Source organism: Tribolium madens, unplaced genomic scaffold, assembly GCF_015345945.1.
Source record: "Tribolium madens isolate multiple individuals breed KSU strain unplaced genomic scaffold, Tmad_KSU_1.1 Scaffold_2;HRSCAF=44;Tcas5.2_LGX, whole genome shotgun sequence".
In the NCBI taxonomy this organism is placed as follows: Eukaryota; Metazoa; Arthropoda; class Insecta; order Coleoptera; family Tenebrionidae; genus Tribolium; species Tribolium madens.
In genome coordinates, this window is record NW_025400995.1 from 5,515,955 (window position 1) to 5,534,828 (window position 18,874).

An 18,874-nucleotide genomic window follows, 5' to 3' on the forward strand; every position below is an offset into this window, starting at 1 on the left:
TAAAAGCAAGTGATATATTGATGTTTGCTTATTAGAGGGTGTGAATAGACAGTGGGGTGCGTAAAGATGTGCCAGATCGTAACGATAACCGTAATGAGATGTATTACACGTGACTTCGACGGCAGCATTCGGCAGTAAAATAGCGGCTTTGGCAGCCCAAGATCTCGGACTCAGATTGCAGCTTTCACTTTAAACGCGGTCGATCGATAAGCGACACCAGCAAACTTTGCGAATGGATGCTTCTCAAAACAGCACGGATATCCGAGCATTACTCAATCTAGGTGAATTATAAATCCTGTCGCTCTATAGATGAAAGATTGGTATTCCGTAACACATATATACAAACCTTGTGCTGGGATAACTTGATGGAAACTTCAAAGTCTAAGCCTTCTTTGAATATGAGTTTAGAAACGATACCATTTTCTTCAAACCTTTCGATAGGAGTGTAAATCTTATATGAGTATTCGAAGTCTATGACGTTTACATAATGCCAGACACCGGTGAATCCCAACATCAGCGAATTCCAACGTGTCCGGAAATCAGCCTACAACATTGTAGCAAAATTACAAAACTCATCCTTTAACACAACTATTTGTTTTTTACCCTGTCGGGCTTTAGTTTTCCCACGATCAAAATTTCCTGCAAAAACGAGATTGGAGTAGCCAGACTTAATTTTACATCGAAATTCGTTATAGCTTGCATCTCTAACAGAATTTCCACTCCCATCAAACCAGAGGGGTAGGAAATTTGAGCAACCAAGTGGCGACGCTCTTCAGAAAATCCAAACCGTCCCATCATATTTTTATATTTTTCTATTGGAGTTGTTATGTTACACACAACCATACTATTTGTTAATTTGCGTAAATTGCCTGAAATAAACAATATTATTCCTAAACGAACAACAAACATTTAACGTTTACCTTCAAAGCTTGCTGTGAACTTTTTATGATCTAAATCGAGATTTGCAAATCCCCTTATATATTTGGTTTTGGTATAATAAATTTTACTAATCAGATAACCCCTGTTACAAACATTGAATGGAGTTGTCGCCATTACAGCACCGGTTAAATTTGTGTACTGATTATTTCTATCGATTTTCCAATTACTTTTTATATCAATCGCCTGCTCGGGGGCATACTGAAAATTTTTATTACGATCTGGGATCAAACTAGACACAAACAACGTTTATTTCAACAAATGCAAATAAAAGTTGTTTTATAATAAATTTTATTTATGCAATGAAAAATATTATTAACTAATATCAATATCAAAAATAAAAAACGAAATGCTCAACATTTCTAAATGAAATATGTTTTCTCATATTGTGAAATGTCATTTGTGGCTTCCGCTTATTTCAGACATTGATCTAGCGTTGTGTGGGATGAATGTGAAGGGTTAATTGTTAATACAGTGACATCGTTTTTAGAAATGTCGGAAGAATCAATTTTATGTGAATAGATGTGAGAGTGGAGTTTTTGCATGCTATGAATAGGAAAAACGGGAAAAATGGGGTGACTTAAATAAATTAATCGTGTACCATTAACTTGAGAATGGTGTCCACCTTTGATTCGGTTTTATTGTGGTTTAAATATGCACTAAGGGTTGGTATATTTTTGAGTGTACTTGTTAGCGCACTTTTCAATTTGCATTGAAATGCAGCGTCACTTATTGAATAATCCTCAAATAAATCTAAAGTGACGCTTTCGTCGTGTTTCCAAAATACACTGCCGTTTATTCGATACATGTTCCCGGTATGATGGTAGCTAAAATGTTGTTTTTTTGGTAAGGGGTAGAGGCGAAATTAAAACTTATTACCCTCCATTAATCGAGGTTTTTTGCCAGCCGTCAAACGGGGTAACGATCCGAGAATTAATTATAATGTATGTTTGGCGGTCCATATTGTAATCAACCTGAAGGTCAATTGCAAATGACTGCTGATCGGCCCAGGATAATCGAACGAGGGTGCCCAAGTGGCCATCTAATAATAGAATAAATAGAACTGAAACGCAAGGTAAATTAAAGGGAGTTCTCACTTCGTAACTCGAAATTAAAATTAGCTAGAATAGTCCGCCCGGGGTAATATATAAGAAGATTTCCTTCATAATTGAAAGAGGCAAGCTTAGTAAAGTTGCCAGAAACCACAAGTTTTTGGTTGTTGTCGCGGTTCGCATCCCACTTTAATTCAAGACCTGCAGCTTTGTATGTTTCCTTATTATATTCCCAAGCTGCAAAGCGAATGTCCCGGAGTCTGGCATTTATAAAGGTATTGATTATAGAGTGTGTTATGGGTGAATTAATTCAAACTTACTGGTCAATGTGGAATTCAAGAGAAACTCGCCGATGATCCCCAAAGTAAACAGAGCTGAGCATTGAGTACTGCTTGGCTTTGTATTTCAGTTTGACCTGGGTTGTAGTTTCTTGAGGTGAGACAACGGTATGTTTGAGGTAGAGACAGTAATTATTTCTGTCATGATCTGCCTGGAACATGTCCCAAATAATCTAAATTAAGTACAGAAATACTTGCTTTGTCTTTGTTAGAACGTGACTTTTTAGACAGTTGAATAATGAGAAAACGTCAGATGTAATTAATATATGCAGGTGACAGTCGATCGTTTAATATCCTGTCTTACCTTAAAATCGATTTTAAACTCATTGTTGTCGCGATAAAATTGCAAGTTCGTGATAATATCTTTAAAACTGGGAGACTTAAGCACCAATTTCAGGTGATGATTTAATGATCTCGCTGTACTCTTATCCTGGTAAAATCCGCGAGCCGAAGCGCTGTGGCCGCTGAACCAAGTCCCGCTTACTTCCACCTAAAAATGAAATTATCCAAAATAAGGCAATTATGATAATGCGTAATGTGCCAGTCCATTAGCAAAAGCGATGTTTTAAATCGTATCATATCCTAACTAGCAACCAACTCGAACAAACGATCTATTACTTGCTCTCTTGGGAGACTCTACTTTACTTATATCAGAAACTTTTGCACTGAAGTCTTCTTTTCGAGACACAAAAATAATTAATGTGAAAACTTACAATATACTCGGAGGCGAGTTTTTCCTGCAACTTTCCCTGCAAGATCATCGGAGTAAATGATGGAATCGTTATATTAATTCGTCCTTCCATCTGTTCTAACGTTGTTCGAGGGTGCGACCAAAACATGGTCACCGAAACTTCCTTATCATGTCCGTATTTAATTACTAACAACACATCGACAGTTGGATTCTTCACCACGACATTGAATTTTCCTTTCAAGTTAAGACCTGTCGATTGTTTGCTAATAGACAAAATTGTGTTTAAAGTTCGAGTGCTATCAGGCAATGATTTATAAGAAAAGAACCACTCAACGTTAAGTTTATGTAGCTCCGCATCTGGATGGTTTTTCTCTAATGGGCTCGAAGTCAAGTCGAATTTCGTCTCAACATGACCGACACCTTTCTAAAATGAAACTCTCGAAACAATTCGAAATTATTTACCGAATGTTACCTTAAATTGTAAATTTGCGTCGAAATTGAAATGTGGGTAGGAAGTGCTGAAAAGACTGCAAGTTCCTCTGTAATCGACCAAATTTCTAGGCGATCGATTAGCAAGTGAGAATGCGAACATAACTCTCTGTTCTTTTGTGTAAGCGAATTTGTAATCTAACTTCAAATTTGCAGCCACCGATGCTTCCGTTCTTGATATATAACCGAACAACTTCGAGGTCAGACGCTTGGTCTGAAATTTCAGGTCCACGTCATACTGTGATGTTCCCCTCTTACTAACCAACTTTAATGTTCCTGAAATTAATCGAGTTAAAAACTCAAATTAAATTCCGACATATCGGGTGTCTATTGAAAATGCACATTTATTATTTTTTTGTCTGGGGTAGATGATAACTGGGATCGAATTAAACCTTAAGATCGTACACTCTACATACATAAATTATAATCAAGTTAAACGTGGGATGTTTAACTCATAATAAATTTACTTAGACTAGAAAGTATTAATAAAGTTAGGTAGTATAAACGGAAGCGCTCGACAAAGAGGAGCAAAACGTTATTAATTTGATTGGTGCACTAAGGATTCTTATTATATCTGTACACAATAATAATTAACGCGAATTTATAAGTTATTTGAGTTTGGCAAACATCGTATTTGAATCGACTGAAAAAGTATAATGAAATGAACTAATTAAAATCGAAATTTGAGAAAAAAGAAGAAACTAATTGAGAATGTTTAAAGTGTTTTGTGAAGATCTTCGTTTAGTGAAAGTTTTATATCAGTTTGGAAGGATGTTCGTTAAAAATTTTGTCGAACCTTGTAGTTCAAGTACTCTTTCTCCGTTGATTCCTAAGTATATTTTGGGGTAGTAGTTAAATCCGTGTTTGCTGTCTTCTCGAATCAGCGAAAGATTCCAGTCAAAATGCTTTTTTTCATTGATTGTGAGGGCCAATTGTAGATACTTTTCTTTGTCGGTATTTTTGTATCTGCCGCGTGCCAATACGGTTCCTGCCGTGGATTGCAGAAAAAGGGTCAGATTTTGGCTTTGCCTGTCGACTGTAAAATTAGCGGCGAAAAGTCGACCAATAGAAGATCCGGGAGTATCGAAGGTCAGAGAAACAACGCTTAAATCTCTTTTGTCTGTCCATTTGTATTCAAATATATAAGTTTTAGCGGTCGGATCAGATTTTTCAAGAAATAATCTAAGTCCAGAAGGACCCGCTAAAACAAAGTAGGGTGCTTCATTTATTTTAGTCACGTTTATAAAATGATATTCTCCACAGAGCTTAAGACCGACAGTTTTGTCTACAGCTGGCCAAGAACAAATCGATTTGGAGACACGATGTTCTGAAGGGCCACTCTGCACTTGTTCGACATTACGTTTCATCACTATAACTTCGGATCTGCAAAATTTTATTTAATGAGGATTGTTTTTTGGAAAAAAGCAAATAAGTCTACCACATACTTAACGCCAAATATTTCGGATGTTTGTCGTGGAATGCTAAACTGAACATTGACAAGTTTAAAACCTCGAATTTTTATATCGCCTTCGATTGCACTCGACGTGTACATGCTTGATTTCAGTTTAATGCCAGTAGTAGCGTAAAAAGCATCAACTGTCATTACACCAGTTAAGTCTAGAGATATGCTGGGTCTAATGTTGGCTTTGAGGTCTAACTCTTTGGTCTTGATGAAATTGGTAGCATGTAAGGAGCCAAATAATTTCAAGTTTATTGAGGCGGTCCCTAGGGCATTTAAGGATATGGGCAATCCAGCTCCACTAGGCACGACGTAGTTACTATCCAGAAACATTGCCGCTTTGTTGTAATTGATTTCCTGTAATGAAAGTAATTAAATGAGCTGTCGTGGCCGGGTTGCTTGAACCGAACCGCTAAATACTTACTTTCCCAGAGAGAATTCGCTTTAAGTGATCTACGGGGTTAAGGGTTCGCAGGGCTGCCTTTATCTCCTCGTCTCCGTCGAACGTGGCGTACTTTAACTCATTGCCGAAAACTTTAAGGCCTAAAGACACCTGTTGTGACAATAATCATTAAAGAGTATACGGCACAGATGCCGACCATTCCAAATACCTTCGGGTCGCCCACCAAATTTTCCATAACGTTCGGTAATCTATCGATCTCGGATTTCAAGACTTCATTTTCTGGAGCACTTCGACTGAAACGTACTTTTGAAGCGATCTTCTCTTTCACTTTTTCAGAGTTTAATGGCCCTTTAGGTCCGAACATTGACTCCAAATAATTCTCGAAACCCTCAAGTCGTCCATACACCTGGAGCAAATTGAAAAATCACCCGAATCGACCCCAATTATAGCACAAACCTCCATTAAATTTATGGACTGCCCGAAAACATCCACCGTCAAATTCAGCATTGCCGTGCGGGGGACATAAGATGATGGGGAGAAAATTACATTACCATCGTAATTAGCCCCAACATTATACTCGTCGAAAAATACTGAACCCTCACGGTGATGCGAAAATTTCCTCACATCACTACTGAATTTCTTAACCAAATTTAGATCGGAAAGTAGACCCTGTATTTCCACTCTACTTGGAATGGAGGATTTCATCAAATTATTTAAATGACTCCAAACAAACGAGCCGACTGCAAGAAATATACATTATTTAAACAGAATTAACTGAATAATCTCCACCATCACCTTGGTTCACCTCTTCGTTTTCTAAACAATGCTTAACCGTCCGTATCATCAAATAATTGGGACAACGCATTATTTGTAGATAGGAAGCAATACGCACTTCGACATCTTCATCCTGATTCCTAAATATACTTTCAAAGTAGTCGCGGGACTCCATACACGGTAAACGACGATAAACTTCTACGGCAGCTAAGCGAATAGCTGCATCAATTTTACTATCCATGATAATACTGGCTAAATAACTTTTGATGTTATCCGAGACAACTCCTATATTCCCCAAAGACTTAAGCGCTACTATAATCTACGAAAGAAGACAAATTTCTTGTACAAATACTCGTACATATTGTCCGCTCTTACTTTATCCCGCGATTCTCTGTCGAATTGTTTTCTGGAATAAAGGCCAATAATTGTATTTTCCATTTTGTCGACGATTGCATTTACTGCATTAGTTTCAATACAGTCAGAGCGTTGAGAACAATAAGTGTGAGTTAGAGCCGTAACACTAAATGCGATGCTTGCGTCGAAGGGTTCTTGCTGCAATAGTTGCGCCGCAGCCTCCATCATACCATCGTCTGGTCTTGGAATGAACGCCAACGACATCATCCAATCCTTAATAGTACTTTCCGAGACTCCTCGTTTCAATATTATATCTTTCATGAGGGTCACCGACGCTGCGTTCCCAACGTAAGGCAACGCATCCAGTATGTGCTTTCTTGAAGGAAAAGAAAACGTTTTATTTTAGGAAAAATTATTGCATTTTGCGCTAGACCGAATTAACTAAGAATTACGAGAAGAACAAACATACTTTCCCGTAGGGCAGGTCGTGCCGGCGTGTCCGTAGAGAATCGACAGTGAAGGATAGGAAAGAAGCCGCAAGGTTTGAATAAATTTCGTGAATAAATCCGAGAACTCTATTTGAACGTCATCTGTGCCCTGCTTGCACATTTTCTTGATCAAATCTCTAGATGCTATTAGTTTGTCATGTGTAGGTTTCGACGAAGGTACGTGGTCGAAAAGTAGAGAAGTCCTTCTTGACAACTCCGACTGTTCTCCTAGTGTTACGGCATTTTCACCGACTAGAATCAATCTCTGCTCTACAATGGTGGTGGCACCTGCGTCCTGATTAGAAAATGGCTGTAAAACGTGAGACTCCTCGCATGTGATTTCGTTGTAGATGTTGTGATCGATCGACATTTGGCATCTACTCGACGACTTCAGCAAATTCTTTTCTTCCTGCAATTCCTGAAACAATCGCCGTATAACCCTCAACTGAAATCGACAAATTATACCGCAAATATTTTTTACACAATGATGGAGACATATTTTTTGAAAGTACTTTAGGAAAAAGCGCGATTTACTAGTTTGAAAAGAGCCAGAATTAATGGCAACATTGTTTCCAGAAGTTTGTTAGAGATGAATCTGTGATAGGATTAATTAAAATGTTGGAAGTTCGAATGACGAGCTGTGTGAAAAGTAATGGAAATTTTGAGAACGATAAAGAAAACAACGCGTTCAAAATTATATTACGATAATTAAATATGTAAATTTGACCTTTTTGACTTACTGGTCTGAAATTGTAGGGCACCGACTGCACCATGGAGTGCAGTTTGGCCCGGTTTTTGCATCCGTGCAAGTCTTTGGTTTTTTCAAGAACAAGGCTGGTTTCTTTTGCCCCTTGAACAGTATACTCCGTTGGACATTGTCCCCTCACGTCCTCTTCAGTCGTAGAGTGGTCCAGATCGAACCGCTTCATCGTATTATGGAACATAGATAAGATGCCCCTTTTGAAATTTAAAACCCAATTTTTTTCATCGTGTTGAGGGCATATCTCGGAGATAATCCCATCATTAAACGAAAATCTAAGGGTGTGTTCGCTTATCATATCCGAAAATTCTTGACTATTAGGATGCGGTGAAGTTTCCTGGCCGTCTTCAGAAGGGTTTTCACTTAATATAAGATCAGATAAGGTCAAGAGTCCGTCGCAAGGTGTTACGAAATTCAGAGTCACGGTCCCTTCTACATGCAAGTCCGATTCATTCCTGCTAGTGCCGTTAAAGAAGGACCGTACGTTTACAGAATACTTGTAATTTTGCTGAGTGCCCGGGCCGTATTTGAATTTTCCGGTACCTGAAACAGCTCAACATCATTTAGAGCTCTTATTACGCATAGATGTGTATCCGGATTTCAAAGAGCGTTATAACTGCAATAACAGTTCAGAAGAAATTCGAGTCGGTTTTAGGACAATGTAAACATCGTGAATTTAACTTTACTAAAATTGCTTTTAAATCCATCGTCAAGGAACGCTTGTAATAAATAAAGGCTAAGAAAGCTCAATTATTTCCACTTTAATGCGACCAATTAATTCATACTAAATCCTTTTCGAACTAATTAATATTTTTATCTGTACAAAGCGCAAAATGTGATCTTTTTATGCGAAAGTAAATTGGCGTTTTTACACAAAATATACAGACGCTGATTTATCTTTTACAAATAAAGGTTCATTAAGATGTACAACTTGATACACTCAATGTAACGTTTCAAACGACTACCCCTACAAAATTTTCCACTTTTTTCTTTATTAAATAACTTCAAATAACTTTGAAGTATTTAGAGCTATACAGTTTATACTCTCAAGTACGTAATTAAATTAACTAATGGAGTTGTTCACTTTGACAACCTTAAATTTTATTTAAAAACGAAACGAGAAATGTACGACTTGGTTGGTCATATTACTCTAGCTATTTAAAACTTTGCAATTTTAGTCCAAATTTTTCAGCAATATTGTTGATACCTTTTTTAGTATTAAAAATATTTTTCGTTTCATAAATTTTTTCACCGATTTTAAATGCTTTAAATTCATTTAGCATAACTTGTTTTGGAATTTGATCATTAATTATGGCTTAACCTTAATCAAATAAAACACTAATTCATATACATACTTGTAAATTCATTAAATAGTCAGGTTCGTATACAACATAATATTTTGATGTAGGCTCTAATGACTGTAAAGCTAGAAACCGGGTCTTTATATGTATATTTCTTATGGACTTTTCAAGCAAACATTTTTATATAAATAATACTGGAGGTAAAATTGTTTATTTCTTCAGCCAAGGTAATGAATATTTTATCAAATTTCTTAAAGACTTGTTTTTTCTTTTTTTAATAAAATAGTTGACGAGTAGAATTGTAAAATAGCACATCAATATTGCAAGAAAGGCACGTCCGGAATGTATTCGATTTGGGATTGAAGAAAGCAAAATAGATAATAACTGAAATTTTAAAGGGTGAAAGGAAATAAAAGTGAGCTTTTAGAGATAACGTGAATGTAGCTGTATGAATAGATTGCGAAAATATGTTAGAAGAAATTTGTGGGATATCGGAGAATATCAACAATAAGCAGATTTTTCTCACCTACTTTCACATTAATAACACCTATCAAAACTTTTTGTTGAGGGATGAACTTATTACTTTCAGAAATCATGCCACATTTTTACTAACTACATAAAAATAAATTGGGGCGAATAAATGTCTGCATTTTTGTGAACGTTATTTTTGATAACCTGACAGACGAACGTTACCTTTTTATTAAAAAAAATAAAAGTAAAAACTGGTAAAATTTTGTTGGGGTTTTTCAATCTCAAGCTTTTAGTCAAAGACAGTTTGCGTTCATTAACCTATCACTGCATTACAATTATTCCATCTGACCGAAACCGCTTTTCTTAAAAGAAAGACTTTTCCGAATGTAATTTTCTTTCTTTTATTATGTGACGTGACATGATATACAGGCATTTGACGGGAAATGTTTTGTTACCTAATTTTTACGCTTACAACTCAGAGCAACAGTCACGTAAAACTTTTTATACGAGCCAGTTTTGTTCATTTTGTGTAAAAGCTCAACATGCATAAATGGATTGCACCAAATTCATCCAAGGGTAACTATGTGTGAAACAGGATGGTCACGATGTAACTTGAAGTTAGCATCTTTAACGTCAGTTCAAGTGTTCATGGAGATTATGTTGCATATAGAGAATTTTCAGTTTTAATTGGCCCGACTAAAAAGCCTCCTTTAAGCCTGCAATTTATTCTAAAATCGAAACCAACTCAAATTTAGCTTTGTGGTTTATGTGTAAGGTATTAACTATTGTACTAGGTTAAATTCTTAATAACATTCGCCATAATAATAGACTTACCTTTACAAATCGGTCTTCCGCAAACATTTGGGTCTTTCAAGGGATCTGAAAGAGGAAAGGGGATTGTCCGTTAGTTCCATCGTTAATATTTACAACATACTTACTTAATTATTTCATACAAACACGCAAACACAAACATTCAATTATTGCCAACCATGATTCAAGCTCAATGCAAATAAAGCTTTTTCGTGTCTAATAAAACCTCAATAGAAATCCCAAAACTCTATTCAATAATTTACATTTACAAACTGCCAACTGATGTTGTTATAGAGATTTTTAAGTCACTTAAGTAAATAATAGAAAACAATTAATTTAATTATATGACAATGGGTTTTTTTACACAAAAGCTTTAAGTAACTTTTCGTAAATTTTAAACGAAACCACACACTTTTCATTCATTTATAATGCAATTACTGATGTTCATTCATTAATTATACAGTTCAAGCATTTTTTTCTATTTTAACGGGGAAAAGGTTACTCTTGGGAAATGAAGCCGTATTAGAGTATGACCATGAGGAAGACTTTTATTAACTCTATGTCATTTTAAAAATGCTAATCAGGCAACAATTTTGACAAATAAGTAGAACTATTTGACACGAACTTAACACTGCTATAATTATTTGATTGTTGGATTTGAAATTTCAATCTAACTGATATGGAAATGATTAGGTATTCAAAACCTGATCTGAATATTGTATTCAACCAATATCTATGCGGATTGTGGTGAAACTTTGACTCTTGATGGATAATAAACTTATAAAAATTTATAGTTCCATCTGCTAATAAACAATAAAGTAAGACGTTAGTTAGTATTTACAGTTTTCATCTTAAATGTTAGCTTAAAAAAGCAACTATTTTCATTAAAGCTGGATAATCTTATCAGTATCACGGACCTCTAACATTACTAATCCGGGTCAAAATTTCTACCACTTACGCAGCTTATAACCTTAAACGTTTTAATGCCGTCAGATTTAGTTACAGTAACAATTATAGCATAGATTTTAACTAACTGGTCCTACACTTATCAACTGGAAGTAATTATTTATTGTTACTATTGTTTTATATTTTTACAATGAAATGTCATAGTTCAAATGTTTTAAATTTTAATAGTTGGCTAAAGCTTTTTTTCGAAGTTATCTATTCTAGGAATTCTAGTATCTCGGTTGCTATTCCACCTCCGCTCTGAATGTAGCTGAATGTAAATAAGTGAATCGTTTTGTTTTGCAAAAAGCAGCGGCTTATGTCAGTCCTAATTTGTACTCGTAGCGAATGCAACGTAGATGTATCATTAATAATTTATCAAGTAATGAATATAAAACGTATTAAATATCACGTTTGGGATGTAGAATGTACACTGAAATGATTGATACGGAAAGTATTGGGTGTTATTTAATTCGGGAAAAAGTTGAAAACTCAGAAGCCGTTGGGTATTTGTTGCACGTAATCGTGTATAGAATTTTACCTGAGTCATGAATGTTTATATGTTGGAGATAAACGTCTTAACAGAAGTTCTTGCTAATTAGCAAAGCGGATATTAGGAGAGGAGGCAAAAGTCAACTGCTACTAGTTTATTCACAACAAACGATCTTAAGTTATAAGGAGCCTAATGTTCCAGGTGAATATCAAGTTTTACATTAGGTAGAGGAGTTTTCAAGTAAGATTAGTTGTTGTAAATAATTTCGAGCAGAATTAAGGTAATCAAATCAAGCAAAAGAAATAATTATGTCCAGCACAGTCGACTATTACAGGTATTTATGAAACTTTGAAAAAGCAATCAAACAAACGCGCAAAACATTTTTCTGGAGTTTGTTCTTTTATAGACATTTTTACTGAAATTAAATTTGTGTTTAGTGTTGAGGTAGCGACAGCGAGATGTTTCATTTTATTGTTTATTAGTTTAGTCAAGGCATCTGAGTTTTATACGTTTCTTCGAATAATACAAATAAATATCCGGGTATACTTACTTCGCTGAGCAAACGACGTTGTCGCTAGAAGAAAAGCCAACGTCAGCTGAAAGAAGAGCTTCATTCTTGAACAACTGGCATTGATGTCACAAAACTGCACAAATCACTGTTCATCTGTGAACCACAACAGTATTCAACCATGCTCTAACAACTAATGACTTATTAATCTCATCTTGACAATTTCAAAGGTCAGAAAGGCCCCAAAATCTATAAATGATAACGAGTTCAGAGGGCGAAGGTTACAACTCGTTACATTTAACAAAATCTTGTTTCTTAAGCTAAAATATAAGAAAATCATTATCATATTACATTCACAAACAAATGCTTTGCAAATCAGAAACCGATCAACTCATCTATTAGTGCATACAAAACAAATAAATTACGTTTATCTAAATGTTTAAAAGATAAATCACCTTAATGGCCGGTTCAATTAGAAATGAATTTCTGTTTTCCTAAACTGTCGTGTGGAAACTGGAAACTAGTCCATTTTGACTCGAAAATTATTAATCGTTCCTCGGTTTTAATGAACTAATCAAATCCGTTTAAACAAGATTTTGATTAAATATTTAAACACAAAGTAGACTGCATTATTTAAATTCAGCTCAGTAATAACTGTTTATCCAAATTTAATAACAGACAGATAAGGTTGTCAACATGATCCAAGTAATTAAGATCCACAGATTTCTAAAAATTTAAGGGAGACTTTTAAAATAAAACTATTTTAACAATATAGTATATTATTATATAAGCGATTAAATTATTTGAGTAAATAATGGCTAATATGATGCTATGTTTTTTCTACCTCTATTTAAAAAAATAAATTACACTCAAATTTGATAATTTTGATATTTGGCTGGCACGCTAGTCGATTTTCAGACGTAGAAAAAGTAGATGAAGAGCGATTTAAAATATCACTTGTTCAGCGCAATAGTAATTTTAGAATTTATATTTGAGGCGTTTAAAATTAGAGAGGCCTAATCCACAAAATTTAGTAATCTCAGTCAAACTGCTTATTGTTCAAATTTTCAGTAACACGCTGTATTTGAATCAAAATAAAATTTTAAAAGTTAAACTTTGCTAATGTGGGTTAGCCCACTCTAATTCTCAACGCCTCATAAAAATTCTTTTAATTGTGATTCAATTAAATAGCATTGCAAAAAAATATATTTATAAAGGTCTATTTATTTGTTCAATTAGGTAATCGATTTTTCGCCTCATTAGCTCTTTTTTTTATTTCTGCTTATTGTGTAACTTCTTAATTTACCAAGTAATCCTTAATTGATTAATGGCTGTTTAAACTTTTTTCACGTAAATTTCCTTCCAATAATTTTCACTACCGAATTATCCGACACTAGCTTAGTTTACCACCACGACTCTTTATCCTATGTCTTATTTCACAACTTGTAATAATTTATATTCCTAGAAAAATTGACGTCAAGCAATTTGTGTTCATATATGAAGCCAGTTTTAAAAAGTAATCTAGTAATGACTTTATTGTACACAAACGGTTTGGTGTTTTATGAATTTTGATGTTATCGTAATTAATAGTGGTTATTCTAACTACACAGTTGATGAAGATCAAAGGATAGATTCAAACCAATCTGACCACTTCAGCGCATCAGGCAGTACACTTTTAATCACATTCACTGTTCATTTGATTGCCAGAACTAATCAAACGTACTTTTTTATCTACATTTACTACGCTCAAACGCATCAGTATCAGATTATCAAATAAGAATTGTTGACAACAAAGGAATTGTTCAGTTATTATGAATTCATTTCAACTAAGCGTAACCGACAAGAACATTTAGTGCACGTGCTACACCGTTCGTAAAGAATAATCAATGTATCCCGTGGTCCGACCGCTCAACTGTCTGAAATTTTAAAAACCTTTGAGCTACAAAAGACATTGAAAAGTTTTACAATGTTGAATGAATCCAGTGGCTGTTTCAAGATGTGGTGTTTAAAAGTGACTCATCTTAGTTTGGAAGATACAAGATACGTAACTTGTAACAAGATACGATAATGTAAATAAAAATTGTGACCCAATAAATGACGCAGAGTATTATCAAAATGTAACCTATAAACAAGAGTTATTTTTCAAACAAAGTGTGAAAAACCTGTGAACTTGCTAAGAATTAGCTTGTTACAGTTTTTACATTTGAAAATTTATTTTACTAGATCATCTATACAGTAATAAGAACCAAATTCCATTTTCTGAAGATAATGTTTCTTACTTCGAAGATAATTTACACAAGCAGTGAGAAAACGGAAGGATTTTTTCATTTATGGAAATGAGAGCCACTTAACAAGAATATCATCATCATTTATGATTTATGAAAAAAGGTGTTTTAGTCATTCCAGATTGGTCTCAAATTTAATTTGATGAGGGACAATTTTGAGAGAAATATTTTGTTTGGCAAATATGTGTATCTGGTACGGTATGTTAATTAAAATCTTGTCCATGAGATACCTCATGTGATGAAAGCAGAGATATTAATGAACGTCACAATTACAGTCGAAGCCGAGCTAAAAACAATTTCTCTTTAGCTTTTATTAAGGTCTTTAGTGTTTTAAAAGATAATCCATGCTCGTTATTTATCTTAACAAAAATAAAAGCAACAAATATTTATTAGCTATTAGAAAAGAAGTAGATTTTTAAAAAGTTGTTTTTGTTGCATTACTATTTTAATAACAATATTTACCTAGTGGGTAGCGTAAAGCTGCATTTTCAGAGCGAATAAAAACTTTTTATTGCGGTGTTGTCGCTTAAGGAGATGGTAAAATTTGTTAGTGCTATCTTAAAGGCATCACCTTATATGTTAGCAAATACAATTTTTTATTTGGTGATACAGAGCAAAGGCTACAAAATCTTCCCAAATCTCAAATGAAGATTTTTAACAAGGGACAGAAATTTTCCAAATGTGTAAAGTTTTAAATGGAAAAAACGAAACGAAACGAAAAATTCAGCTTCATGTATTTATTACTTCTCATAACATTTGCTTTTGCACTTGTATGACATCAGTTTCTGAATTGGTATTTCGAGTGCATTGTTCAAATAAAATATTTGAGAGTATAATAAATTGAAATTGAAAGATATTAAAATATGATACGTACAAATGTCTAAATGTAATTTTAAAGAAATATCGTCTTTATTGTATAAAAGTAGATATACCTATAGTTAGTTCACTCGTATACAATTCAATTTATCTGATCGCAACGTTCAACATACAGTATTTTTGTATTTATTGATTGTTAGAGTAACTAAGGGCCAGGATAATATCCGATATGACCTACACAAACAATTTAAAAAGCAGACATTGATGACTGATGGCGAGAAGATCGTTATAGGAGTTCACATTTCACGCAAGCTCCGTAAAGTTTGTAATTCAGGATCTTTCGTCTCTTAATTACATAGCGACGGTTTAAGTACATGTCCTCCATCTACAATCATGTGAACTTGCTAAAACTGCTGCTCCCAAACCAATTTTATCTTATTTAAACATCTTTTCTTATAAATTTTCATCCTGTTAAAAGTCAAATTTTCTAATAAATGTGCTTTTGATTTTAAAGATTATTAAAGCCGCAAACTTGTCAGTTACGTAACTTATTGCTACTTTCCCTTATACCACTATAATAAAATTGCTTCATGGAATATTAATTACATGTAATAAAAGCTTCGCTCTTTGTAGACAAAACTAATTTATTTTCAATCAATTATTTTCAGTAATTAACAGTTTGAATCATAGGTAGTTCCATCCAACACCTACATTAAACGAACTTGCTTTAAAATTTGTTTTAAAACCAAAAATTGCATTACAAACATTGATGTTTATTAACAGCCACGCTGATAATTACACCAACAGAAAATTGACTTGAAATGACCAATCAATTGCAAAAGATGTAAAAAGAAATTACTAAAAACGTTGCACTTTTCTACGGTTTTCCGGGAACTGTGTCTTTACACAACCGTGCGTGAATGGTAAATAAATAAAACGCACGAATGCGTAGTAACTCTAGAAACAAATCGAAATGAAAATATTAGTGCTTAAACAGTTTTCGACAAGATTTAGTTACGGTAGTGTTTTTCATGATTAAATTTAGTTTCAGTTAAGAATGGAAACTATGTTCCATTTGGTGGGGAAATAAATCAGTTTGATTGTGCCTGATATATCAATGACACCGTGCTTCTTTGTGCTTTTATGCATTCAATTTAAATTTGTGAAAGTATTATTAGAGAAGTGGCTTTTCTAACTTTAAATAACTTGTCCTCCCATCATATTATGCACGATTCTTACTGAAAATTATTCCAGTGGAAAAAGTCTGCAACTCTGTACTCTGAGTAGGTATATATATAAGAAGCTGGAATCCGACTAAGAACGGTTCAAAGACGTTCTAAGGCAAAGTCAAAAATCAACCGCTGTTAAGGTTGGAGCAAACATATAAACTAGCTAAAATTAAAATTGCTTTCAGGATTCGATCAAAAGCGCAATTTTAATCAATTAAATTGTATTAAACGAGAAATCATTTTTTAAAGCTAGGATCATGCCCTTGGGTAAAGAACGGGTCGGATCATTATACGAAGTAAACAGCCTCTTTCCCGTCATCACCAAGGTTTTTAAGCGAGCGTAAGCACAAAACAGGAAGATTACCCGATCGAGCATCCAACAGGGCCGGATTAATAAATCTGCCACCTTTAAATAAAGAGGTACAGGCTTCATTATTGTCAACAGCTATCGGAGTTGTTAAGTAACAATCACTCCACTTAATAATATTGTTGGAACTTATGAAAAAATCATTTAATTAAAGTAATTGCACCAACACAATCCGTATATTGATGTTCGGTTAGGTTCATATGTTCACAAACAATATAATTTGATTCCCGACGATGTGCTTAGTTGCAAACAGTTCCTAGTTACTTCAAAGAAATGTTCGACTGGAGTGTAATATAATTCCGATTAGTTTTATTTGAAAATAAACGCTGGAATTACGTTCGGTAGATTTAGTCTTTTGCATAATAAATCCAGACTTATTGGTATTGTTGCTGTAATCTATCTTTGGTTAATTCAGCTAATAGCCTCGTTAATTATTAGCTGTGTAGTTAACACATGGTAATTAATTTATTAATCATATTCCAACTCAATTAGATACTGATTCCAGTTAAAATCCTAAAAGCTAACATCAAAGAACAGTCAAATCGAGCTGTCTAAACATTTTGCACTAACATTATTTTATATTGTCAGGTTATGAAATATTTACAACTCTGGAATAATGCTTCGATGATGTCACATCTATATTTTATTTGATTTTCAAAATACTAATTTGGTTAAAACTTTCCAAACGAAATCTTTTTTCTTCCTTTTGAATGCTTTTTTAATTTATCATCCACTATTTGTGAGTGAATAACTCTGATATGTTCTTTTGTACCCTCTTATATTCATCCAGGCTGCACAAATCTTTATTAATAAATGCAACATAAAAGCTTCATAAGTAAATGGAAATAGCGGTCACTGAATATAAACACATACGAATTCGAAGAAAACCTCAACCCATTGCTGTCCCATTGAAATCATTTTTATTTAGATGCAACTCTAGTTTTTTTATAGGGAATATAAGAAAAGCTTGAAAGGAAATTGACGTTTTATAGAATGTGTGCATTCACTGTTGACTGTGTTGACAGTACAGTAAATTTAAAATTTTTATTATAAGCCCTTCGAAAGTTGGGAAGTAAAATATGTTTGTCTAAAGTTTGAAGAGCTATAAGTTTTTGAGAAAGACCGTTTCAGGTTTGTGTCGATTTGAATACATTGGTATTAATTCGTAAAAAGGCGACCTGCACTGTTATATTTCCGGTTACCATGAAAGAGTAAATAACGTTCATTGTGTGAAGTTTTGAACATATTATGTTTCAGTGGAGAAAGTTTAAGGGGTGCACTTAGCATAATAGGTAATAGAGTGTTGTTTTATTTGTTATAAGTATCGTTGTGTGGAGGCAAAATTGGTGCATTTGCTAAATAGGAGTGGTATTTGTTTACATAGTTGGTATAAAATCACGACTAAACGTAATGTAAATAAAGTTGCTACAATATAAGAGCTAAGTTCACAAACCTGCTAGGGCGTAGTATTTCAGTTTACACCTTAATTTCCCAGCAAAATGAAACGTTTAATATAATTATTAGCGGGTCGGGTAACACTCGGGACGTTACACGTTACTTATGATTCATGTTTAAAGTTGGGTAGCTGTAAAAAGCGACAAGAGTTACTAATGAATGAGAACTGCGGCGAGAGACTTGTTTTGACCCGGACGTGGGGTTAATTCTACAAATAAACTCGCTTAATTATCAATCTGGGACCCGTCTGATAAATCAAGGTTGCTTTAGAAAATTTTATGCAACTTTGTTTTACTATATCATCTTCTCTAAATTATTACCCACATTTTCTCTTTTACATTTACATCCACCCCTACGACACGTTGTGATTTAGGATTCCATAACTTATGGACTTTTCTGCTCAATTGCTCCAACTTCTCTCTACATACATCAGCCGTTGCTGCCTAATAT

General features: G+C 34.1%; 1 protein-coding gene across 1 annotated transcript in view; it reads right to left on the reverse strand.

Moving 5' to 3' along the window:
* LOC123006874 overlaps positions 1-12,453 on the reverse strand; it is a 30,901-nt gene extending 18,448 nt beyond the window's left edge. Inside the window, exons 1-21 of the mRNA XM_044401764.1 lie at positions 12,315-12,453; positions 10,351-10,395; positions 7,725-8,287; positions 6,966-7,402; positions 6,518-6,872; positions 6,164-6,461; positions 5,825-6,108; positions 5,577-5,774; positions 5,390-5,518; positions 4,952-5,322; positions 4,303-4,889; positions 3,490-3,782; positions 3,040-3,441; positions 2,631-2,816; positions 2,309-2,478; positions 2,034-2,248; positions 1,816-1,978; positions 1,538-1,763; positions 921-1,137; positions 604-869; positions 347-544 (exon numbers count right to left, since the gene is read on the reverse strand). Coding sequence (XP_044257699.1) covers positions 347-544; positions 604-869; positions 921-1,137; positions 1,538-1,763; positions 1,816-1,978; positions 2,034-2,248; positions 2,309-2,478; positions 2,631-2,816; positions 3,040-3,441; positions 3,490-3,782; positions 4,303-4,889; positions 4,952-5,322; positions 5,390-5,518; positions 5,577-5,774; positions 5,825-6,108; positions 6,164-6,461; positions 6,518-6,872; positions 6,966-7,402; positions 7,725-8,287; positions 10,351-10,395; positions 12,315-12,378 — 5,667 coding nt within the window. The 5' untranslated portion in view covers positions 12,379-12,453. The remainder of the gene's footprint in view (positions 1-346; positions 545-603; positions 870-920; positions 1,138-1,537; positions 1,764-1,815; positions 1,979-2,033; positions 2,249-2,308; positions 2,479-2,630; positions 2,817-3,039; positions 3,442-3,489; positions 3,783-4,302; positions 4,890-4,951; positions 5,323-5,389; positions 5,519-5,576; positions 5,775-5,824; positions 6,109-6,163; positions 6,462-6,517; positions 6,873-6,965; positions 7,403-7,724; positions 8,288-10,350; positions 10,396-12,314) is intronic.
* Positions 12,454-18,874: the final 6,421 nt, after the last annotated feature.